The sequence below is a fragment of the Nanorana parkeri genome, unplaced genomic scaffold, assembly GCF_000935625.1.
Source record: "Nanorana parkeri isolate BGI_ZX_2015 unplaced genomic scaffold, ASM93562v1 scaffold116, whole genome shotgun sequence".
Taxonomy (NCBI): Eukaryota; Metazoa; Chordata; class Amphibia; order Anura; family Dicroglossidae; genus Nanorana; species Nanorana parkeri.
The window spans coordinates 1,819,579-1,846,387 of record NW_017306384.1 but is presented as its reverse complement, the minus strand read 5'-3'; the positions used below and the strand labels follow the sequence as shown (position 1 = coordinate 1,846,387).

At 41.5% G+C, this 26,809-nt stretch overlaps 1 protein-coding gene across 1 annotated transcript in view; it reads right to left on the bottom strand.

Annotated features, from left to right (window-relative positions):
- Positions 1–26,809, bottom strand: part of MAPKAP1 (mitogen-activated protein kinase associated protein 1) — a 180,009-nt gene that overhangs the window by 44,436 nt on the left and 108,764 nt on the right. The window contains exon 8 of the mRNA XM_018553305.1: positions 9,881–9,988. Within this exon, the coding sequence (XP_018408807.1) occupies positions 9,881–9,988 (108 nt within the window). The remainder of the gene's footprint in view (positions 1–9,880; positions 9,989–26,809) is intronic.

The window sequence follows — 26,809 nt, the reverse complement described above, 5'->3', positions numbered from 1 at the left end:
GTTGAGAAAGTCCCGGGATAACTTGCAGAGACAGTAGAAGTGTGACATCCAACGTTTTGGGTAAAACAATGGCAAGTTCGCCAGGATTCTTGAACAATCTACCACCCGAGTTCCTTAACAAAAAACTACATGCAAGTTTACCTTAGAGAACTGCTGCTGTGTTGAAGGCAACGGGTGGTCACGGCAAATATTGATTTACTTTATGATTTTTTTTTTGCCCATCTACTGCACTGTAACAAACACCAGTTAAAAATCAGTCACCATACAGGTAAACTATTACCGTGTGTTTATAAAAGGTAAATTTCCATATCTGTGTGAATTGCACCTCCAAGTAACATAGATGGTTTTTAAAAAACTAACAAGAATAATGAGTGATGGAATAGACCCTGACCTTTCCTCAATGTCATGGAACGCGAGTGACTGCAGCCCCTTACTGTATACAAGAGGTTAATCCCAGTGGCCTTCACTCCCAAATGATCTAGGTACTGTGGGATTTTAACAACTTTTTCCCATAAAAGTGCCATTAGCCCCATTATTGAACTCATATATCCTTCTTTACTAACACCCTGTTTTTTCTTAAAGCTATTAGTTATAATGAAGGTAACTGCTCATTAAGCCAAAACGTCTATTACTTTAAAAATAACACGCCGGAACACCAGACATTTGCTGCCCTTTTATGATATTTTGGATCACAACCAATTTGAAAATGAAGGTTTCTGACGGATTTTGTTTAAATATAGCCCCCATGATGCCAGCATTGGGAGCCGGGAAATAATCAGTCAGATGCTTTTAAATAAAGTGCTGCATAAAATATGGCAGAAACGGTGATTTAGCCTCTTGCGGAGACAGCATGACATGCAGCTTACTGCACTTGCTAATGCAGGACCTAAAAGCCAAAGACTTGGTATTTCAGAGACAGATTAATGAAGACGTCATTGTTTTGTTTAAATGGAAGTGCCTTCTGATACGAGAGGAAATAAACTTGCCTTTATGTAGAGAATTAAAATAAATTACATAGAAAAGGCTGAGCAAGGAAGGATTAATAAATGCACAAGCAAAAATGGCTAAGTAAAAAAACAAAAACTAAAAGAACAAAAGAAAAAAAAAGCATTTTAATGAACAAAATGAACAACCTGCTGCAGCTCAAAAACTCTTAAAATTACTCCACTAGACTTAAAATGCTAAAAGGCATAGACAGGTTATGCAAAGTGAAGAGAAGTTAAGAGAAGTAACTAGGTTTACAGTAACCAAGCAGATATAATTTTTCCATAAGAAAATCAATGAAGCCGCGTTATACCATTTGTGCTCTTCAGGTTTTATGAATGAGAGCCACAATATAATTCCTCTGCATTTCAAGTGTGCCTAGAACACTGCTACACAGTGAACTTACCTGCACATTAGTTTTCACAATTTTCATTGCCACCAAAAATGAGTCTCAGCAAGTGGTGGCGGGCAGTGATATTGCCTACAGCTGCAATCAGGTGGTGACCTAAAATACAGTAGGTAGTCGTAGACCAAAGCAGGGTGTGAGCATTACGTGATCACGCTTCATAAAAACCAATTATACGGGAGAGAAAGCTGTGATATGGCAAACAAACATTTTTAAATAGGTGCTGCCCCCTGTTGCCATGCATGAAATAGTAAAGGTCCCCAACGGTAAGGAGAAGGAAACTGATGCAAACTATGAGTGGATTATATTCTCTAAGTACCTATGAGAAGAAAAGTATCTAAGGGATAGAAACAACAAAATCAATTTGGTCCTCCAGGCTTTGGTTTAGGCATGTGGACCCTAAAAAATAGTAAAGCATTATTCATTACAGAGCCGAAGATGGAAAGGAAGTGGAATTCTACCCATAGGACAACATACTTTCTTCCACAGTAGTGATGATAAGTGTCTGGGTGCAACTGGTTTCCTACTGAGAACAGATATAAACTTCAAGCCTGGCATTGAAAGGATTTCCATTATTGGGATAAAGGCATTTTTCATCAAAATCTTTTTTTGTATGTTTTTATATGCCAACAGAGAAAGCAAAAGAAGCTGACAAGGATTTGTTAAAGATAGACTCCATGAATTTTTAAAGTGGCTTCAATGGAAAAAAAAATAATATAAAAATTATTTGCTGCTCCCCTGATAGAATGACAGAAAATTAGGCTCGCTTCGGACATATTGCAATAGATAACAGTAGAGGTGCAGGTGGAGACTGTGTAGCAGTAATGTCTCTTTTCTACCATAAAATGCAGAAATCACTGGAACTCTAGCCCATGACTACTACAGTACCCCAGCGTCTAAGATGTGCTGAAGTCCAAATATGGCACCAGCACACCATTTGAACATGAAGCAAATACAGTTTAATGACACATGTATGTCATTCAAGTACAAACGTTTCCGGGGCCTCGCAGGGTCCCCTTTATCAGGCGCAGAATGAGCCATTCATTAGTTTAGTGTTATCAGTGAATAACGGCCCTAAAATTATTGCTCGCACTCTGACATTTGCGGTGTTATGTAACATGTGCAGTGCAATTGCTTCACCAGCTTCTTCTCTGGCTATAGCAGCCAGAGAAATGACAGCTAAATGCGGAAGTGATGTAATACACACCACTTCCGCATTCAGACATTGGAGAGGAGATCAGCAAGGAGGACAATGCTGTTCTCCCTCCCATCTTCCTTCTGACACTCGCCCGAGCTAGTCCCGGGCTCGCAGAGGGGACAGTGGAGCCCGGGATTAAAAGGTAAGGGGGGCCGTGTTGCAGGCAGGGCAGCACATACAAGCGATCAGATGACTATAGAGTCGACGATCGCTTGTATGTCTGGCTGTTTACATTTTGCAGCTTTTTCTGCTCTTGTGCGCACGCGCGCTAGGAGGTGCACACAATCAGAAAAAAAATCTACATCTATGGCGCCCCGCTGATAGGAGCTTGCTGTCCGTCCGCTTTTTTTACAACGCGCAGACGGCATGTGGTTAGAATCAACCTTCAGCTTTATCTTAAGCACAGCTCCAAACTTTCTGAGATGGGAAAGGGACATCTTTCATTACATATACTGAAATTCATAAAGTGTGCCTACAACACAAATGTCAGTGCTTGCACCAGATTCATGTAGCTGTTGCACACAGGTACATGAATCTGGCACAAGCACCGCCATTTGCAGAGCAGAGACCCAATGAGGTCAGAGTATCCATAACACTGTTCTCAGTGCAACTCAGTAATGTGGAGTCTAATAAAATCACAAGCTCAGCATTAATGAGCTCCCACTTGGCCACTGCACCTGACACACAGGCAGCTCCAGGGGCATACTGTGGGTGGGCAGAGCCTGATTAAAAATTCTGAGAACTGAGGTCCCCGTCAGGTCCAGTCTACTGCTGATTGACAGCAATGCCAATGACAGTGGGCGTCACTGGTTGTTAAGGAAGCTGTTGGGTTACAGTGGGTAGAGCCTGCTGGGGAATTTGGAGAACTGAGTTCCTCATCAGGTCTGCTCTGCTGCTGATTAAAATTGGGCTTACAAAGTTCCCCATCTGGCTCCGCCCACTCGGCACATGACAAATAAGTGTGAATATGGGTAATGCTGGTTGACATCATTAAACAAATATGGCCATATTTCAGGAAATGATATCAGCCAGCATTCCCGACCCTTTGTTTACATTCCCCAGCCGGCAGTTGGATGGGGCCAGGAATGCATAATTGGTTGCTAGGACTCCAGTGGTCCGGTGTCCTAGCAACCAAAAACAGGAAGCTGTCAGATTCATGACAGCTTCCAGCACATACATATCCCACTCAGTGAACTGACATCTCTCTGTACGCCGCATCAGAGTTGGTCTTAGTTACCCCCAGTTTTCCAATCTGTAAACTGATGGTAATTCACTTTAAATCTGTTGCAGCCACAGTGACATAAGAACTACTATCACTTTTCAAAATAACAACTACAATAATTTGGAGGTTGGGTGAAAGGTTTATTGTAATATAATGCATTCAAGACTTAAGTAATACAGTACATTTTTGTAGAGGTCTATACATCAGACTAAAAAGAGGGGCAAATGAAGATGAACAAGGGGCAGGCAGATTAAGATTTTCCTAGAGCACCAAAAGATTCCTCCACCCATGCTACACAGTATGGATAGAGGAATATTTCCTGCCAGATATTGTATTCTGACAGAGACTGCTCCTGCAGCTGTCAAAATATACTTGAATAGTGACTGCATCTAATTGGCTGCAGTCACTGTTCGATAGAGAATCTTCTGCTCAGCTCCTTCGACACCCAGACTGAAGTTTGTTAAGGCAGGTGGTGCCAACAGGGCCACCCACAAATTGAATTATTAAACATTCAACAGGAATCATGTTAAAATTCGATCCATGTATGGCTAACTTAAAGCAATATGACGACCAATCAGCATCTCTCTTTCATTTTCAGACCTTAACTGAACAAAATGAAGAAAGCAGCTGATTGGCTGCCATAGGCAACTGCTCCAGATTCTGTCTGCTCCAGTTTTGATAATTTCCCCCCTAAGTCTATTTTTCAATTGTGAAAGTGAGTCAAGTAAATATACATTGCCCAGCAAAGCATTTCTTCACATTTTTGCCCAAACACTTTCAGACATCATATTCCAGCCTAGTACAAAATCACAAGGGACGGCTTGAAGAAGGTTGCAGGGAGGGAGGAGGAGGGAGCAGGGGAGTGTCTTGCCTTGCTGTGCCTGTGTGATTGTGGATATATAGAAAACTTTACCAGCACACCTATGACTTGTGTCAATAATCCATCTTCTTTATTGATGCAAATAACAATGATTTGTTATTTGACAGTCTGCATCAATAAAGAAGATGGATTGGACAAGTCATAGGTGTGCTGGTAACGTTTTCTATATATCTGAAGATACGCAGCGCCATCCGTGGTTACCACAGCACCCTCTTTTGTACATAGCGGTTTCCGGTAAGGACTGCAGCAGTTCCTCTCTAAGATTGTGTGTAATTGTGGAGACACACACACAGCTTACTAGCACACACAAGGGTGGCTCCATGGGACTCTGCAAGAGAGAGGAGCCAACTTTAAACAGGATATCGGGGCCAGTGCTCAGAGAACATCAAGAAACAACATCCATTGTAAGTGATATCAGCATTTGAAATGCCTTTAACACATTTTGACTTTAAAGGAGAACTATGAGGTGAGTGCTTTTCACTCACCTCATAGTTCTAGCCGACCTGTGACAATGAGACTGTCCTAGGTCGGCTCAGTAGATCGGGCGGGGAGCGAACACATACCGGCGTTCCCTCACCTCTCGATCCTGTCACGGCTCTCTGCCGTGACAGGGGAGGGGCTGGATTCCCCCCTCCCCGCTCCGATCTGCCAGCGCTGACTGGCGGAATGGACGGGGGAGGGTACAGCTGGCTCTGCCTCTAGATAGGCAGAGCCAGCTGTCAGTCACACAGCTGGGTGGATCTCGGCACAATTGTCGGGATCCGCTTCAGCTGCGGCGTCTCAGTATACCGTGAGCTACAGCTTGCGGTATACTGAGCCTAGGGTGACGGGAGGACGCTAGTTTGTGTCCTCCCGTTACCCTAAGGAGAACTATGGGGAAAAGCCTTAAACCCCATAGTTCTCCTTTAATATCACTTAAAGGCAGCTAGCTGGAAGGTCTAGAGAGGGCCTATAGGTGGTTGGAGAAACAGGTAGTTTAGACACCCAGACATAGCCCTGCAGTCATTACAGAGTGGATCAGTCCTAGGTCTGTCGATCTTGGTTACAAAAAGCACAAGCAAAAAATATATACTTGTCAGCAACTGCATGATGAACGGTTCTCATTTCTGTCAGACAAGTAGCCGTCAAATTAAAAAAAAGAAAGAAAAAAGAAGAGAAAAAAGGGTGGGCCTTTCAATAGAGCAAATGCCAGTTTTCTGTCAAGCACTACGTGCCCAAGCAGGCAGTGGGGCACTTGCACAAATGTGGAAAACTGCCTGCTGACCTTAGGGGGGGGCACTGGGGCAATCAGGCTATGGAGCTCAATAGTCAGTGAAGACAACTCTACTGCAAGAAGAGGAGAGCCATGCTATATCTCATTGAAGAGAAGATGTGTCACAGCAGGACGGTTGCAGGACATCATCTTGACAAAGTGTTCATGTAGCAGGAGTTAACAAAACCTTAGACCACGCACCCAGGAAGTCCTGCATAAGATCATGTCTTGAAATTACCGGAAGGATCAGGGAAACAAGGGTGTTGTAGTAAGAGCAAATATCCTTGAACAAAATGGTAATGGGTGGCACAGGAACACAACCAGCAATGGTCAGTAAAAAACAGGGAGGGGAATTTATCAAAACTGGAATAGACAAAATCTTGATCAGTTGCCCATGGCAACCAATCAGCTTCTCTCTTCAGTTTGTTCAGGTAAGATTTGAAAATGAAAATGGGAAGCTAATTGGTTGCCATGCACAGCTGCTCCAGATTTTGTCTGCTCCATTTTTTCATAAATCCCCCTCAGAGCATTTAACTAATATGGAGACAACCACATCCCACCCACCTCTGCTCCCACCCTGGGGAGGAGAGCGGGTGTTCACCGCTCTCCTCCCCAGCTACCCACCGACACTCGAGATGCCGGTCCTGGGCCTGTAGGAGGGGCAGCGGAGCCAGGGAAACACAGCGGGGGTGTCGGGTGGTGGCCCGTTTACCGGATCGTAGAAGCGATCTGGCGGCAGCTGAGCCGCCAGAATCGCTTCCACTGTAAAGCTGGCCGCCGGCTCTACAATTATGAACAGAGTCTCGGCCGCTAAAAGCCACCGGGAGTCTATTCAACCCCTTCAGAATTCCTGACGGGATTATCCAGTCATAGGTCGTAAAGGGGTTAACTATTTTATTTTTGTTGGTAATGATACAATGGTAATAGCACAAATGGCATACATACATACAGTATATTTTTGTTTTCAGCAAAAACCGAGGTTTAGCATGCAGAATCCATAGAGCTGTATCATTTTAATGTAGTGGTATTTTGCTTAATGAAAAATCTTAATTGTAATTCAATTAATTACATACACAAAGTCCCTCATTACGGCCCCCAATAAGACACTAGCTTTTCAAACAGGTCTAAAAGCACTTAACCAATTTTAATATATTAAGAGCAATTTCCTTTGAATACTAATTAGTTCTTAATGATAAGATAAGGAGGGGAGCATCACAGAAAGCAAGCGGCAGGATATAAAATTCAATTAGCCGTGGAAAGGCCATGCGCCGGCTCAACTTGCATTTTAAAGGGTGGAAAAGGATGAAATCTGAGCTTATAAATCTCTAGGATATTTGGGAAAAAGTACAGAATCAGATGCAGGGGTAACGATGTTACCCATGTTTAATATAAGATATCATCTACATTTTACTTCTCTAGATACATACCTCTATTATGTCTTATTTAAAGCTGAACTTTAGGCAAATAAAAAACACACAACATATACTTTTATATTTTTGCTTAAAAAAATGTAAATAAATAGAAGCCGGTATAAGTGCCTTGAATCAGAATGCATATTAGCTTTCAGTAATCCTTTGCACAGTAGGTCTAGTAGTCTGGGAGAAGGAAAACCAGCAGGGGCAGCCATCAGGACTCTGATGTGCTGCTCAGTGTTGTCAGTCAAATGATGTGAACTTGCATATGGATAACCTTACCAATACTGCTCCAATAAGCAGGCTGGGAACAGGGAAGTGGCATAACTGTGTTACCTAAGTATAACACAAAATGTGTCATTATCCTTTGGGCTGTGCATTGTGGCAGGGGTTTGCAAATCACAAAAGCTTCTGAAAGAGAATTAAATATTTTGTCAGGGACAACACAAAACTTTTATGTCAACTGTGGATTTAGTGGTTTGGTCTGAGTTGAGAACTAACAGGATTATGTTGAATGCAAAAACCTATGAGTTCCAACCAGGGCCGGTGCTAGACTATTTTGCACCCTAGGCAAGACCAGCTACCTACACCCCCCAGCCCCCTTCCTGTGGCACAATCCCCCCCGCGTGGCTCCATTCACCTGTTGGCTAGCTTCTGCAGGCGACAGGTGGATGTCAGGAGCCAGAAGCAATAGCCAGACTGCTATTGGCTATTTTAATTTGAAATAGCCAATATCGGCTGCCTAGTTAAAGCACTGGCACTGACTGGTTCCAACACACCCTTTACACCAAGATCAGTAATTCTAACCACAGCTTGAAAATGCACCATACAAAAATGGGCACAAGGATGCTGTAATCCTCCTCCAAAGAGAGAGGCAGCTGTGACAAGGGCCTGGCGCTCCACCATGGTCCTGAAGTCATTAGTTTGTATTGTTTTAAGAAAACTGTCACATGACACTGAAAAAAAGGTATCAGTAATTGGTATCTGTGAGTACTTGGACAAATATTGGTACTTGTATTTGGTCTGGAAAAAATGGCATTGGTGCATATATTGTGGGGAATAGCCCACATGGGGATCACCTTCGCTGGGGAAAAAGGCAGTCCACGCAGCAAAGTTCTTTAAAATCTGACTCATAGAAGCAATCTGGTGGCAGCTGACCCGCCAGAATCACTATGACTGTAAAGCCGACAGTCGGCTTTACAAGTTTAAACAGAGTCCCGGCGGATCTGTTTAAACGGGCCCGATGCCAGTGACGTACTATGGACGTCACTGGTCATTAAGGGGTTAAACCTCAATATTCACCGGTAAGGCCGCACATCTCAATGATAAGTCAACAACATGGCTTATGGTATAGTGGCCTTTCTTTTTTTGCTTTCTTACTTATTTTGTGGTCTGCTATATCATTATAGATTAGGAAACATCAAATAACAGTAAAATACACCAAACATCCTTACAGTGTATGGTGTCTTATTCTTCAAGATGCTATTTTGACATCTTTTTCACATGGGGCTTTCTGTGCCATTTGTTTGACAATAGCTTGTCTAGGAGCCCTTCAAAGAGTCAAAAGTAGGCATCAAAATACATCCCTCAATTAAATTTGAGGTAGAGTTCTGCATTTTATTTTAATACATTTTACAAATTTCAGAAGATTCATTCTGTTATATAGTATATGTAGATATTATATCTTAGTGCCTATAAGGCATATATACTACTATGACAGACCCTGGAGGCTGGTTTGTGGGAGAGTTAGGTGGCACTAGCGCTCACATGCTAAGCAGCTGTAGGCAAGAAAAACAGCTACGGAGATACTAGCTAGAAATCAGGTGATACATTTTGTATCAGTTTTTCTATTTAACGTCCTTTCTCTTATTTTAAGTAGCTGATGGGCAGAGAATGGAAACTAAAGTAGCGCCTCTCTCAAAAGAAGACGCCTCCTAACACTATAATGGTATCATTCAAACATTACTTGGACAGGATCTATACAGGAACCCAAGCTTCTCACAGTAAAAAAATATACTAAACGCCTTGACCCTTAAAAGGAGCCATGGGTGATGCCTAGCATTTTCTATAATCCTAGAATGATATATACTGTTAAAAGTCAGGCACACATTTATGTGTGTTCCTGTCAACACAAAAGCAGCTGGACCAATGTCTCATTTACTGCCATTTTTGTGACATCTGTCTATCATTAGCCAGCCTTATTATGCTTCATAGTGCAACACATAATGCAAATGAATGCTAGGTAAGTGAAGACATGAATGCATTTAAGTTAATGCGCAATATATTCTGTTACTTCAACTCATGACCCTTTCATCAGTTATCTAGAGATTCTCATTTCAGCTGTGCTGGAGTCAGACCCTCCACACAGATCTGTCATAACTAAGATAAACAGGATGATGATACTTAAACAGTGAGAGTGAGTCAATCAATCACTGTTCATGGGCACAATGCCTGAGCAGAGACATAAGGGAGCCTGCGAGTGTCCGAATGATCACACGTATGAGAGAGCACAATGGAGACACTTACTGTTTTCTCTTACTAGGCAAAACTCCAAGGAATTCTGACTCTCCAGGCTGCTGTCCAGATCCACTGGTATATTTGGCTGGCTCTGTTTCTCTAGTCGGTACTGAGGACCTACAACACACAAGCCATATGAAATAATATTTGGAATTTAAGTGGAAATGTTATGCAAACAATGCCCAATATATCTCGACAATTCTATACTTTGGTTTAAAACATTTTAGCCCTTCATTAGTTACATAGTTTGTTGGGAAAAGAAATATGTCTGACAAGTTCAAAACCAAAAACTTTGTCTTAGAAATCTTAGCGATGGTCCAATTTTCTTTAACAGGAAATAAATTCCTGTTTAGACCCCTAATATTTCCCCGAAGCCCCTAAAAGTAAAGTAAAAAATAAAAATATTTAATAAAAAATGAATCCATAAATAAAAATTAAAAAGTTTATTAAAAAAGTGATAAAAATAATATATACAAAAAAATTGAAAAAGTTAAAATAAAAAACATTTTCGGTCTGACTTTTTTAATTTCGGTTTTGAAATTTTCATTTCGGTGCACCTCAAGTATCAGTTTCTGGTGGAAGACAGTTCCAGATTTACATATCCCACATAGAAAAGGGCTCTTTCTAAATCTAGAGACAAAACCATCTTTTCTTTTTTTTATCGTGAGATACTGTCGCATTTTGTGTAATTACTTACAAAGCCAACAGTCTAGCACTGCATTTTCAGTGTGAGCAATTCTTATACTATATATTAGATTTTTTTTCTTTTTTACACAAATAAAGCTGCAACTCATTCATCATTAGAGCGGTATTTTAAAAACATATAGTAAATACAGCACTGGTGATACACATCCTCATTATAAGTGGTGGGGATTATGACTGATACGCAGGATAGTCTTGTGGGAGAAAACTCACATTTTATTGTTTTTGACTAGTGACAAGCACGAAAGGAGGCATGATGACTTAACAAGCAGCAGGGATCTGTCTGCTTCTATGAAGTCGGGGGTCATTTTCAAGATGCTGACTCTTCCAGATATCAGTGTTGGAATGGTAACAAAAGGTTACAGAAGGACAAGGGAATGTGAGACTATGTGCTGCTATGGAAGTGTAGATAGGTGGTATAGTGCTGGTGATACAAGACTAATGCTAGCCATATACTGTTAGAATTTCGTGTGTTATCCAGGCTGGGCATACACTGTTAGAAATTCCTGTGAATCGGACACAATTCTAACAGTAGGTGGCCCTCTCGGCACAATAAAAGTCAATGACTAATTCAGCCTTTGTTGAAGAAGTCGGGCCAAAAATTATTGGCCAAACAGTGACTGCAGTCGATCAGCTGCGCTTTTCTAAAGCTGCCCATACACCTTGCGATCATCGTACGAAAAACTTTTCGTCCGATGATCGAACCGCCGTACGATTTTCGTACAGAGGCCCCATCCTGCCCCGATTATCCCAAGGTTGAATCAGCAGTAATTAAAGGAAAGCACCTGGACGAATTGCGGTAATCGACCGCACGTATTTTTGTCTGCGCATGAGCAGTGTATATAGTATGCATTTTGGCGTACAGAAACGCCACCAACCTTGCGAAAATCGTACGATCGAACAAAGTTTTCTAAGCTGCTGGTTAGTCAAAAGTCGATCGATTGTACAGCATTTGCGGTTGTACACTGCCCATCAACCTTACGAATATCAGACGAAAACGCGATCGCATACGAAAATCGGCCAATATTCGTAAGGTGTATGGGCAGCTTTATAGAGGAGGCTTCTGGCCATCAGGCACAGTGGGGGGTTGATGATTCCTCCATCTATGCTGTTGAGTGTGGATGGAGGAACCTGTTAGATTTTTTTTTTGTTCAGCCAGCAGAATAAATTAAAGAAATCTATATAGTTTATCACCAGCTTAACATTGTAGTAAATACATTTACAGTTTATTGTGCCTCACGTGATGCTTTCTCTATCAGATAACAATCGTCTTGGTTAACCTCTAGTTACAACTTCAAAAGCAAACTAGTAAATTATATCTGCAGAAATTTTGATTGGATATTACTAGGCAACACAGACAAATGTGGATCAACTGGATACATAAGACTCATAGTTTGTCAAGGCAAAAAAAAAGATATCTAGTACATCTCTGGGACACAGGCACATTTCCTCAGGTTTTATTCTTTCAAACACACTGCAAGTACAGAAAAATATACTGTTGATGTGCCAGAGATATAGTGTGCTCCCGCTACCTTTCTTTTTGACAACACAGCTGTGAATTCCTAAGCATGTGGTGTAAGCCCTGCCCATTACTTTTCTGATGGATTACAAAGAACACCATTTTCCCTTCATCTCCCCCTTCCCTCCTTGTCTCCATAACTCATGATTGTGCATATGTGCAGAGCTTAGGAAGTTATCAGCTCCCAAGATTAACGGAAAAACCAACAGTAAGCCTGCACATTGGCAACCATAAATTAAAGCAATGCTTGGCTTTTTTGGTCTGCGCATGCACAGGATTTATTGAGGATGTCTGTGGAGGGTGGAATAGATGATTGCAGAAGTAAATACTGAGACACATACAAGATTGTATCAGCTTTAGCAAGAGAAGGGGTAGAGTGGCCTATAACAGAAGTGAGTAAGGGCACTAATACAGGTCTTTTGAGGTTTTTATTGTGGTTTGTTTCACCCTATTTGTTCTGAGGACCATTGTGTCCAGTACAGAAGGTGAGAAAAAATCCAAAATGTTTGAGTTGTCACAGGAACGAGAGAGAGGAAGGTAAATATTACAATAGGGAAATCTGTTCTGGTGGCAACTAATATGGAATACCCTTTCACTTTGGAAAGCTACTTTTACTGCTGTGTCTCTGAGACAGGAAGTAAAGGAAAAATGTCCTGATGGGACACCAACAGAAATACAAAAAAAACCATCAACTTTATGCAAAAAAAAAAAAAAAAAAAAGTGGGCTTATACTCTATACTGGCTTTGACTTTGATGACACATGTAACACATGTTCAATAAAGAGGAATACAAAATTCACACTTTGAACTTTGTGAGTGCTGGTGCGTTTCTATTCAACACTTTAATCAATTACAGAACACCTTGTCATGAAAAGGAGATCAGGTGTTTTGTAGTCCTGGTCCTACAGTACCAACCCTGCTCATCAATAAAAAAACAAAACAAATGCAGCCACCACTTGCACTTTTGAATTTCCCACCGGCTCCGCCCCCCACTGTGACGCCCAAAAACGAAACTGAAAGCCGAATGCCGGCATCAGCCGGCCGAACACAGCAGAGGATACCGCGGGCTCGCAGAGACAAGGTAAGTGACACTTTTGCGCAATCCCGAGTGTGACTCGGGGTTACCGCTCTTGGTACTGAAAATTAACCCCGGGAATACCGCCAGGGAGGTAATGTAAGCTGCAATAGATTACACTGTGTTTAGATATTGCATAGTCTACCTTTCTGTCTGCTTTTGACCATTCAGATATGTCCAAAGAAACCAATCAGATGCCAGATACCACATTTATTGCTCATGCACTGGTAGAAATAAGAGTCTGCCAGTATTTATATTCTGCTTGCATGTGTGAGGGTGAATAGCTCAAGCTGTGCAGACCTCTTCTGATCTTCCACTAATTAAGAGGGGATCTTACACAAACAATAAATCAGTGCTAATGGAGACTGTGAGTTATAGGTTTAGAAGGGCTCTCCTAAAATATGATGCTGGATAAGCAAATGACAAATGGACCTATGCTATGTTATTCATCTTATATTTTCCTATACCTTCATCTGCCTAACAACATGTAAAATACAAAGTAGATTTTTTGCACTTCTGTATTCTTTAATTATAAACTAGAAACCCCCTTTAAGTTAAATATAAGGATTTGATCCATTCTAATGTTTCATAAGCTGACTATGCATGTTAGATATTAGCTAAATGCACTGCCTGACCCAAAAAAAGTCACATACTCAAATATGTTGGACCGCCTTTAGCTTTGCTTACGGCACACATACGCTGTGGCACCATTTAAAAAAAGCTTATGCAATGTCACAACATTTATTTCTGTCCAGAGTAATTTTTCACCAAGATCTTGTAGTGATGATGGGAGATTCGGACCACTCCCAATGGAGTTAAGGTCTGGACTTTGTGGTGGCCAACCCATGTGTGAAAATGATGTCTCCCTGAACCACTCTTTCACAATCTGAGCCGATGAATCCTGGCATTCTCATCTTGGATTATGTCCATGCCATCAGAGAAGAAAAAAATCCATTGATGGAAAAACCTCATCATTCAGTATATTCAGATAGGCAGCTGACCTCATTTTGTTGGGCACATAACATTATTGAACGTAGACCTGATCAACTGAAGCAACCCCAGATCATAATACTATATCCAGTTGGTGACTTTTTTTTTTTGACCAGGCAGTGTATCATGTAATGTTTCAACTATCAACAGATGTTTTTTATTTTATTCTTACACATACACAGGTGCTCTTAGTGCCTACAAATACACATAGGTCCTTAACCTTGGTACCACACCTATCTTTGTCATTCCTGTGGAGAGGTCTTCTACTAAAACACAGTGCCGGCTACAAGGCGTCTGAGCGAGCGGCGGGATACTGTGTTCGGTCGGGTCTCTGTGCCCCTATGGGAATTAAACCTTTGGATGATCCTGCCTTTTCATGATTCACCTTTGTGACTACAAAACTGCTTTTGAGCTACGTGTTAATTATTGGTCCTTCACATAGATCGGGCACTCTCTGTTTTTTCCTTCTTGTATAGAGCTCAAGGTTCCCTGGTCCTTATGGAGCAGCCCTCTGTGTGACTGAACGCCACAAGAAGTTTGCTGGCTGTAATTTGCACTGGGAGTGGATTTTTTAACACTGAGGTCTTCTCCCAATACCTGACCTACACAGACAAGTCTTCAGTAAGAGAAACAGACATGAAATCATTGTGCTACCTTGCTTGCAAGCTCTTTAATGAGTCCTTGCCTGTGAGAGCAGACACGTCTAAATAAGTAATATCAATTTCTCCTCATTTACCAATATGTAGTTGAAGAATAACATTAATAAGTTCATAATCATGAGGCAATACCATTTAGCATATGAACACTAAGGCTCCATTCACACCTAAGCGTCAGCGTTTCCGCGCGTTTTTTGTTTGCGCTCTTTTGCGTGCTTTTCGCGCGTTTTATCCACTAAATAGATGTGCGTTTTCGATGTATTTCAGCCTTTTTGTTTCCCAGTGTGCTTTGCAGGTGGTCTTCCACAACGTATATGTGCCTTAAAAACACGCGTTCTTTTTGCACAAAAACACGCAAAAAAAAAACAAACGCGCGTTTCTGGAGAGTTTTACATTGAAATCAATGAAGCACAAACATGCTGGATCTGCCTGAAAGAAGCTCATGCACCTTTTCCAGCGTTCAGTGTTTTTACAACTTGCTGCTAAACTCTCAGGTGTGAACAGGGGCCATAGAAATGAATATGAATTCTTGAGTTGTGAGTTTTGACACATTAGCTGTCAGCGTCAAAACGCCCAGGTGTGAACAGGGACTTAGGGATCACTGGATTTAAAATTACTTTTTCAAATACAGATCTACAAAATTCTTTCATGAAGAATCTCCTGTTTGCCGTTTGTTCAAAGTTTCAGCATCTGACAAAGAAAAAAGCGTACAATCTTACGAACAGAAGCAGGTAGAAAGTATCTGCAATAAACGTTGCTAAACGCATTGCAACATATATAGCAGACACGCTAAGTGGCTTTTGTGACTTCTTGTCATTTCTGCATATTGTAAGTGAAATTCTAAATTCTTCCTGAGTCTTGTAAGCGTCTTCTGGTACGTTTATGTCTAGTAAGTGCACCAGCTTACGCTATTTGACAGTATTTAAAGTGCATACATTATGAGAGGGGCTGCCATTGCTATCCTCTTCCAGAAAATGATAGCTGCTTGGCTTTGCCTGGCTTCAACACTCCTGAGTCACAAGTACAATGTAAATGAAACTAGGAATTTCTTAACTCTATACTCATTCCAGGTCAGGCAAAGCTTCAGCATGGCATACAGGAACAACAACGGCATGGCTCCTTGTGTTGCTTCTACCTCTTCTAGTCTAAGCTCTGCTGTATATGTACTGCAAGATGATGATACCAATTCAGGAACTTACACTGCTTGCATTAAAAAATACATTTAAAGATGTATTAATGAATACAGAGCTGCAATAATTTGTGTCTTTAAAAAAAAAATCTAACTAGAGTTCAGCTTTAAAATAAAGTTTTGATTTTAGAAGTAATTAGTGAACTTCACATTTCTGAAAACAGTGAATTATTAAAATTGAGAATGTTTTAAATTCTCAGCTATTTATTAATCTAAGGATTATCATGTTAATTTACACTAAAACCTAATAATACATCATGTGAAAAACACAAACCTTAAAGTCATTCTGTATTTTATAAGGTCACATTTATCTGCTAAAATATTGCTGTAAGTTTGACCCTAAAGCCACCCGCACTGACCACAAACATAATGACACCTTTGAAAAGGAGCACAGATGGAAGAGGTTAAATATCTCACAATATAAGCTGTACCTCTAGGGATTTCCTATTTTGTAGCATTTATTTCTAGAATTGGACTGGGGTCTCCCTCTGACACTATGCACAGGGCTGCAGGCCTCCTGTACCCTTTACAGAGACCTTAAAAATGTCATCGGCCTGAGAGGAAACACGTTTGTTTATGTGGCAGTGGGAGACGTTTATGTGAAGCAGTAATACGGCCGTCAAGAGAGAGCCAGGCAGAATGATTGATCTGCCGCACAAACACGCCTTGTAATGGACCACGAACAAATTTAGCTGTGGGCTCATAGAGCCAAGGTCCGAATGTGACAGTCTTTTACAAAATAGGGGCTGACCAATTGTCACACAGGAATCAACAGACTGCCATTACTGCTTGTGTTCTGTAAAAAAAATATAAACTTTGTGTCTTGGATTACAACTGCAAGTCAAATATCTGTGATCAAACTTTGACAGAAATACTGCACAGTCTGATATACATGTATGGGCTGTATATAAGGAATCTCATTTTCTGAAAAGCTCCTAAGTAAACCATGGCTTGTAAGACAATGCAAATGGCCCATGTTCATGTATGCATAGGGGTTGACTGAGGGTAAAGTTAGAAATTGGCCAAGAAAATTTAGTCCAGCCAATGATTTTCCTTTGTGACTGCTCAAAAAAAAAGAAAGGCCTCCCCCAGTTGCAAGGTATCCATAGACCGAGCAAGCATGTCTTAATCCCTTGGTGTCCAACCTGCTGCCCCTTGGAACTTAATGTGCAACCTTTGAGCCTTAGCAACCAGTAGTCATTGTTTGCCCTGCTTAGGTGTTTGGTTAGGCCAGTGAAGGAAACTATTAAAGAAGAATTATGGTGAGAGTGAGATGCACTCATTCCCATAATTAGAGCCAACGTTTGACACTAAAGCTGTCACACGTCGGCTCTATTGATCGAGAACTGAGCGATCACATAATGCCGATCGCTCAGTTCCCGATCATCTGCCTGCAGAGAGTGGTTGCCCCCTCCCCTCTCCGTTCCTCCAGCACTGACTGGAGGGACAGATGGGGTAGGGGTGGGGTCAGCTGGCTTTGCCTCTAGAGAGACAGAGCCAGCTGTAAATTAGGCAGCGGGGTGGATTCCGACAATATTGTTGGGATCCACCCCAGCTGCAGCGCGGCACTGCGCTGTCAGCATATAAAGGGCAATAGCCCGCTAAATGCTGAGTTAGTATATGTCCTCCTGGTACCCTAAAGAGAACAATGGTCAAAAGAGGTTGGGCCATAGTTTTGTTTTAATGATCCTGTCTTCTGATAATAAATAGTGTGCATCTTTGAGATAAAATATTATTGTTATTAAGACCCTGCTCCTCTGTGCAAAAAGCTTCCCTGTGAGTGTAGTCACCAGGACCCCATCACAGGAGTTTGGGTTTAGCTGCTACCTACCCCCAGGTCACTCAACAGGTACTAACAGATGTGGAGAAGGGTTGGAGCTGGGTATATGGGAACTTGAGGGTGAGAAAGGCATGAGGAACTGGGAAGCTTGAGGCTGGAGTCTGCCAGCGTAAAATAACACAATGGAGGCTCAGAAAGTTGGTGCTGCAGAGACTGTGGTTTTATTTGAGGCACAGCAGATACTGTGAGGCTGTAAGTGCAGTGAAGACAGTGAGGAGCAGCAGATGTAGCAGGCACAACAGAGACTAAGGCTGTGGGTGCAGTGGAGATTGTACCTATCGGGTGAAAGGCATAAAGTGCCTTTCACCTGTGGGTGCAACGTGCAACGGTGACTGGGCTGAAGGCACAGCTGAGACCTTGGCTGCGGTTATAGAAGTGTCTAGGCTGGGGTTCAACAGACACCAGGCTGCAGGTGCATAGTTAGACAGTAAAACAACCTTTGTGGCACAGTGCTTGTATTGACACTATGCTTGAGCAGTAACAGTGTGTCCCGCTCAAAGATTAAATATTAGAAACAGTCATGTAAAATGACACTAAGGGTAAAACGCCATGGGAGGTAAGGAAGGCACTGGAACCTGAAAGGTAAGTAACCTCGACAGCAGGGCTTAACATATATCCATATTATTTGTCCACCCATTAGTTACAGTATGTTGCTTAATCAAAATCTTATATGCTAAAAGCTAGGGATGCTCCGTTACCAAGTACAGTACTCGGTACAAGTACATGTACCGATACTTTTCGAGCTCCAAGGCTAGACTAGAGAAAAATTCAAAAGTTAGGAGGCAGCTGTCATTTGTAAGGAGCACACAGAGCTCCTGGGATTTGTGCATTCCTGTTTTAATGTACGATTTTGTTTTTATAAATATAAATAAAGGGATGCACAGATACCAGTTTTGCGAGTACAAGTACTGATACTTGCCCAAGTACTTACAAGTACGAGTAATTATACATTTTTGTTTATTGTCATGTGACAGTTTTTCTAAAACAATATTGACTAATGATTCCAGGACAGTGGTGGGGCACCAGAACCAGGTCCCAGCTGCAACCGCAGAAACCCTGGTAGTTCTCATGAAAATGCCAAGTATCGGCATTGGTACTCGAAAAGTATCGGTGCATCCCTACAAGCAATAAAATTACTATTTCTTTACAACATGTGATTTCAATGTATCAGGATGTGTATAAAAGATTCAACTATGTAATAAGCTGTATTTTCAGAGAACGTCCCAAGGGATCGGTGTCAGCCAACCTCGACATGTTCTTAATAAGCATGCACATCTAAAAAGTATATAAACAAACATAAAAAAAAGTGAGCGCCAAAAGTGATTGCAGTAGTAACAAAAATCTAACATTTATTAGTCCTTAATCGGAATGACACCAGGCATTATTTTTAATGTGTTTTATGGGTTACTAGGGTTCATCTCATCAGGGCTTTGAAAGATGTACAAGTCTATGAGGCAGGACTCCTGGAAAAAGGTTTTATCCAGACATCTGGAAGGAGCTTCCCTCCTTCCCTCTTGGTGAAATGTGGTATCTCTGCTTTATCAGAAGAGAACACGAGCAAATCACATGATATCCCTTGGCTCAGAAGATATTTTCCACTTCATTGCCAGTCTGCTACAATCCTCTGTTGACTAATATACAGCAAGACTGCTGCATTACTGCACAAAAACTGATCATATCAAACCATGAGCTGGACCTTAAAGTGCAATAACATAACATAACTGACAACTATATATTTTACAGATATAAGAATTTTTATCATACTTGAGGACTGTATACTACACTAGTACGGTCTACTTTGGGCTGCCTTTCATAGAAGATGGAATCCTCCACAGATCAGACATGGCATTCACTAAGCAGCGACCAGCACAAACTGACTCGGTATGGGAATGATAACTCCACCTGCGCAGTAAACTAAATTTTAAAATGAGAAGTACATGTATTTCAGCAGAGTAACAAGTTTCTTTGGCACAACTGTACAGGATATGTAGCACAGTGATTCAAAAACAAACCTATAATGTTATAGTTTCTGTTCCCTACCCCATGAATTTGCTATAGCCACAAGAAATCTAAACATGCAGAAATTTTATATGGAGATATCACTGTCTGCCTTTTCTAGCTGGATACATTCAGAGACAGATTTGGAAACAGTATTATTAGATACAGGTTAAGAAACAATCACCTTCGTTAACTTAAAAATAGCTTTTTTTAAATTATATCCAGCAGGGTGACTTTGCTTTAAATACCTTGGCTTGCTGTCAGGAATCATGCTGAAAAATCCAGCACTGTCACTTCTTATTTGGAGCAAAAAAGTTATCCCTTCAGTCAAGGTTTAAAGGGAAAAATAGGGAAAAAAGGCCCGAACTTTTATCTGAGATAGTGATGTCTGTAAACTCTATCTCTCTTTTCTGCTGACAAGCGGCGGCTGAGATAAGATTGGAAGCGAGGCTCACTTTACTGGGATAAATAAATAATCAATACTCATCTAAATGGAAATGAGGAACAGCAGCCCCCCCCCACCCCCCTTCACACCACCACCTTCTGATAACAGGACCCCTTATCAGGGATCCAATTTTTCAGGCCTGGGCCTTATCAACATCACTCAGCTCTAAGGTAATGTGCAGAAGGGAAGGGGGGAAAAATCCTGCTGCTAAATTGAAGCGATTGAATGAGATCAGTTTAGTGAGGTGTTGGTTACCCGCAGTTCAAATGTTTAGAAATGCAATTTTGCTCCCATTATGTAGCAGTGGAGGTGAGAGATACGCAGGGAAATGCTTGGGGCATTAACGTGACAGCAACTTAACTCTTCAGACCGGAGAGGCCAGCAAAAACATTGTTGATTTCAGTAGTGCATTGCCTTTCAACTTGCTGTGTTTCCTCATAACCCCTGAACCACCCTGTAATAATAACACTAAGCAAGGCTGCGCATAAATGTGTAGAAACAGCAATTTGGTCAATGTTCACTCTTATTAGTTCATGGTGGTAGAGTCACAGCAAAAGGGGAAACGGTGATATGAAATATTTAGGGCTTATTTCCCACTAGCTAGCAATTTAAAGCATGTTGTTGAATTTTCCATTGCTGGCGAAATGCTTGCACTTAAAAAATGCATTGTTTTCAATGGGGCTAGTTCACACAAAGGCACTGTAATCGGGGCAGGACTATGCTTGGGGATGTCCGCCCCCTGTTCTAGTACTAATGACATATGCCGGGCTGGTGGCCTTGAGTGGGGATACTCCCCCATTTAGGCATTGATAGGAGCAGAATACGTACTGGGCTCGGCATCTGCAACTTGCAAACACAGCAGTTGGCAAAGGGAAGTCTTTCAGCACCAACTTCCTTTGCAGCTCTGAAATGCAAGGGAGCCAAAAAAGAAGCTGATGCAGGAAGATATGAAAAAAATGTGTAACAAAAAAGGGGCTTTATTGGCCAAATACAGTGTGATTCTGACAGTTCGAGGGGCTTATGAGATCATTCAGAATTCCCTGCATGTGTAGTTGAGCTGCTCTTAAAGGAGATCTATGTGGAAAGTGAAATGCACTCATCCCCATAGTAAGAGACAGAGCCAGCTGTCAATCAGGTAACGGGGTGGATCACAACAATATTGTCGGGATCCTTCCTAACTAAAGCGTGGCTCTGCGCTGTCAGCATATAGCGGGCAATAGCTCACTATATGCTGACTTTTGGGTCACAGGAGGACATTAGTACATGTCCTACTGTGACACAAAAGAGAACTAAGGCCAAAAAAAGGTAGAATTGTTTTTTTTTAACACCTAGACACAAACAAGCGCTTAACCCTTGCAGTGGAGGGGGCTACCCTACTGCAAGGGTTGAGAAAAATTCTGACTGGAGTTCTGCTTTAAGATAGGTTGTCATTTAATGCATGTAATTTCATGCCAACCTTCAACATGGAACAAGTTGTGTTGTGATAAAGCTGCCTCAGTTTCATGAAACACTTAAGTATAAGACAGTTTAGTTACATGAACCATTGAAATTGCTTATATGCACCTGTTTCACTATGCACCTTGAAGAAGGAGAAATCAGCAGCTGAATAAATGAGAATTTTTACTTAGGGATGCACTGATACCAGTTTACGAGTACCAATATTTTTTTTTCCGGTACTCGCCGATACCAAATACCGGAAGTCCCATTAAGGAAGCCAGGCAGCTTGTAATGACTCGCCACCTGGCTTCCTGATTAGCCAGGAACCCGGACGGTGTGTAAAGACTCACCACCCGGCTTCCCGATTAGCAGCTAAGCCAGCTCCATGCTCCCTCGTTACAAGGCGGCATTATATGGTGCCCGGTTTCCTGATTGGCCAGCTTCCCGACCAATCAGGAAGCTGGTCAGTGAGTACTCGCCCAAATACGGCACCCATACTAGTATCAGTGCATCCCTATTTGTACTGATTGGTACTGACTGATCTCTAACAAACCCAGTGTAACCTGGGTATAAACCATTAAGGAAGCATTGCTCCTTCAGCACAATGGTATCATGTAATGGCTTTAGTTTACACCAGATAGCCACAACCCTCTTTTCATTATGCCATACAGCTGATTATGATACTTTTGGTTCTCAAATCATTTAAGAGCTGTCACATGTGATGATACAATTATTTTTAAAAACCTTATTGTTTTCGTACCTTCTTCTAATCTGTTTATCTAATTGTCTATAGTAAAGGTACCAATGCACATGGAGATTATTTAAAGAGAAAATATCCAAGTATCCTTTTCTCCAATGGTCACTGAAGGAAAGAGCACTGCATTTAAAAATGCATGAGGGTATAGTGATGCTTACTGGAGAATTGGACACTAAATAAAACCAAAAGGGATGCGAGAGCCTCCAACAGACTAATAGAAATCTGTAGAACAGTCAGGGGAAAGGGGTCAATTCAAGCACTTACCTTCAGTACTTATGTGACCCCCTCCACCATCCCTTATCCCAGGGGTAGGGGACTTCCGGCCCTCCAGCTGTGGTAAAACTACAAATCCCATGATGCATCTGTCTGTGGGAGTCATGCCTGTGGCTTTGAGAATCTTGCAATGCCTCATGAGATTTGTAGTTTCACCACAGCTGGATGGCCGGAGGTTACCCACCCCTGCCTTATCCCGCAAGAATGCCTTAGTGGCCAGTAAGGGCACTCTCATTGCAACAGGGTGGCAGTTGAATGAGGATTATCTTTGCAGGCAGGGCTTAGCCACAAAGTCAAGTAGCCAAGCATTTAGAAACAAAGGGAAACCACGATCGGGTAGGCGCACAAAGAGAATGCTTACCTGAATAACAAAAATAACAGCAGTATCCTGTGATACCTTCTCTGAAGCAGCAATTTTACTTTTACAAATTTTAAATCACCGACAGGTTCACTTTGATGTCTAACTTGGGAACCTAATTGAGGATCAGTCTTGACTCAGTAACTACAAATGTGGCTCTGTATATTACAGTTCTGGCATTCTGATTTTGTTCTAGAATATTGTATATCACTCACACTAATAAATCATTTGGGATTCTTTAAGGCCATTTAAAAAAAAAAAGTCAGTTCTTTTATTTTGGAAGACTTATTAACAGTTACGTATTCCCTTTTCAGTGTTTAATGCCAACAAAGTCTTGTTCCAGCTGGATGTTTAAAAGGAGAAAATACCTACATTACTTAATACAGATTATGAATAAATATAGCGGGTGCATACATTAACTAGGGCTATTTTCAAACATGTGCGATATCTCAGCTCTTGAGAATGCACCAAATTTTAGAAAATAGTAATGACAAAAAGCAAATGCTTATAAAAAAAGACAATGGGAAAAAATAGTGGAGAGTAAAAACAGAGGTAGATAAAGCACAGTGGGCCCAAATCAATGGTTGACATTGTCTACTGAAACCAAATTCCTCTATTGATAGAATGCATAAAAGGAACAACCTAATTGGTCAGTAAGGGCAACACAGTTTATAAAGTTCTTTGTTCATAAATGTTAAAGTCCTACCTTACAAAAAACTGTTGGATTATGTCCATTAAGATCTTATCATTCTCTATGCAAATGAGGGATGCACCGATAACGGTTTTTCGGTATCGAGTACGAGTACAGAAATGTTTTTTTGGTACTCGCCGATACCGAATACCAATACCGGAAGTCCCAATTAGGAAGCCAGGCGGCCTGTAATGACTCGCCACCTGGCTTCCTGATCAGCCGTGTAAATACTAGCCACCCAGCTTCCCGATTAGCAGGGAGGCCGTCTCCATGCTTCTCGTCACTAGATGACGAGAGAGCATGGAGCCAGCTTTATGGCCAATCAGAGAGCTGGGCACCGTGTCAGTACACAGCGCCCGGCTTCCTGATTGGCCATCTTCCCGATCAATCAGGAAGCCAGGCAGCAAGTCATTAAACGCTGCCCAGCTTCCTAATTGGCTGGGAAGCCGGCTCCATGCTCCCTCGTCACAAGTGTAATGACTAGCTGCCAGGCTTCCTGATACCAGAAGCTCAGTTATCAGGCTAGGCATCTGAGCATTTGGGCAAGTACGAGTACTCAGGTGCTAGTGCCCAAATACTCGGCATCAGCACCGATACCCGACACTGGGTTTTTGATTAAAAGTGACAGATTACCCAAATGAAGGGAAAGATCTTTTTACCTTTTCACAGTTGTGTAACCTTTCCTGACATCAACCATCCAAATATTAAGATTTGTGACGGATGTATACTTGGAAATGCTTTAACATACATACTTTTAGTTTTCACACTGCAGTGCCCTGTGCTGGCAGAAGTGAGTAATCGGCACACCTCTATAGAAGAAGTGTCCTCACACACATAATATGGTAGAGAAGTTGGGGAGGCATCTGACCAGCTCTGTGTAAATTACTTATAGTACTGGTGCCTACTGAACTGCACAATTATACTGAGACATCTTGCATCTGTGAAAAGAAAATGATGATAAGCCTATGAAAACAGAGGTTATGTTGCTCATGTAATGTTTATATGACTGCACATTTATTTCTTCTAATTAAATAGGGCTTTAAATCAACAATCAGAATGATAGTTTCAGTCCTTGGTATAATACAGGACAATAACCTGAGCAGCCTATCCAAAACTTCTCTTTTCCCAACCACAGGCTCTAGCTTTTCCTGAATGATTTCAAGGTGTCCCCAGCTGATTTGTTTATTAAGCTGTCTATTATAAGGAATGTTTGCATTGCTGTATAGCGCAAAATTTTGTTCTCTGGATGTCATTTTTGACTGCAGATTTGAATATGTCACTTGTTCCGAGGCATCACAGCTTAAACAAAAAACACTTAAAGACAAACTCTGGCAAAACTTTTGTTCAACTTATGAACAGAAGGGGCTGTTTATAACCTATAACTGTCTGGTCCCCCATATGGGAGACTTCTCCTTACTTCCTGCCTATCTGATGAATGTGAGGCAGAATAGGAGGGGAACAGTGTGTAATTCTCGTTTTCCAGAAGATGAGATAAAGCAAAGCTCTGTGTCCCAGCGAGGAGGAGAGAAAGTGCCACAGGCGGCCGAGCGATGTGAGCGGCCGGCATCTCTCCTCCCCGCTCAGCCTCCTGTCACAGATCGGCAGAGCGGTGTGTGGGCAGAGACAGCTGTCACAGGACGCTGAACTCTCCTCCCTGCACCGCTCGCTCAGCCGCCTGTGACAGCTGTCAGGATGGAGAGCGGGTACAAACAAAAACAGTGATCGCTGCGTATTTGTAAATAATTGAGGACATAGAATGGTTACTATACCTCCTGTTCATTCATGATTGTGGTTATAGTAAAACACACTATGTCCAGAAGTTATGAATCAACAGGAACACTCAGTATAGAGGATTTCTGTTCATTTATAACAGGGGGTGCAGAAAAAGAGATTGAGGACTCTGTGTCCTCAATCTCTTTTTCTATTTTAAAAGGGAAATATTAGGGGTCTGTTTAGACCCCCAATATTTCTACGAAGCCCCTAAAAGTAAAGTAAAAAGTAAAAATACTTAGTAAAAATAAATAAATAAAAAAGTGTAAAAGTTTATAAAAAATAAATACAAATAAAATATTTGAAAAAGTTAGAAAAAAACATTTTCGGTTTCGGTCCAACATTTTTTTTTTATCATTTCGGTTTTAACATTTTCATTTCGGTGCACCTAACTAACTCATTCCACGGCAGCTGTTGGTCTGGTCCTCTTCTCTACAGCATGATCCGACAGGGGTCTTTTTTTTTCAGCTCAGACTGGAGTTAGGCTTTAAACAAAGAGATCCTTACCTAAATGTTTTACTCTTTGGTTTACAAATGGAATTTACTTAGAAGAACTAAGAAGAACTCCAGTAAAAAGTATTCTTAACCCTTGCAGTGGGGCTCCCCACAGTGCTCATTTTTATCTAAGGTGTAAAATAAAAAAAGTTAGACTCATCTAAACCTCGAAGCCGGCAAGCTCCTAGACCGTTGCCGCCAACCGGTCTCCTCATTTGCTGCAGTGATGGAATGTCCCTTGGGGTCCTAACGTCCTATACACTCTGTATTGGAGGTGATGGCTTAGGGATCCTTAGACTGCTAAAGCAAAGAGGGAGAGAGGCTAGAAGGACGGGTCTAACAGCCAAGCGGCTCCAAGGTACAGGTGAGTATAACGTTTTTATTTTAGACCCTAGATGAAAACGAGCACTTTACACATGCAGTGCAGATGTGGCCCCAATCCAAGGGTTAAGCATAATTATTCCCAGGGTTCTTCTTTAAGCTTTCTGTACTTTGCAACAAAATCACTAAACATGTTGGCATAGCCATACATTTCGATAAATTAATGTTGTATAGTTTGTCTACAGAACATCTATGGGAATATAATGGTGTGCATTAAAGTGCGAGCAGTCTGACAGTGTTTCCTTACATGTTAGTCCCCAATAGTGTTTTCTTACATATAAACTGTCTCTCGCGATTTTTTAAAAATGTGAACAGTTTGTGAGATTTTATTAAATACAAGCAGTTTCTGACTGGCTTTTGCTA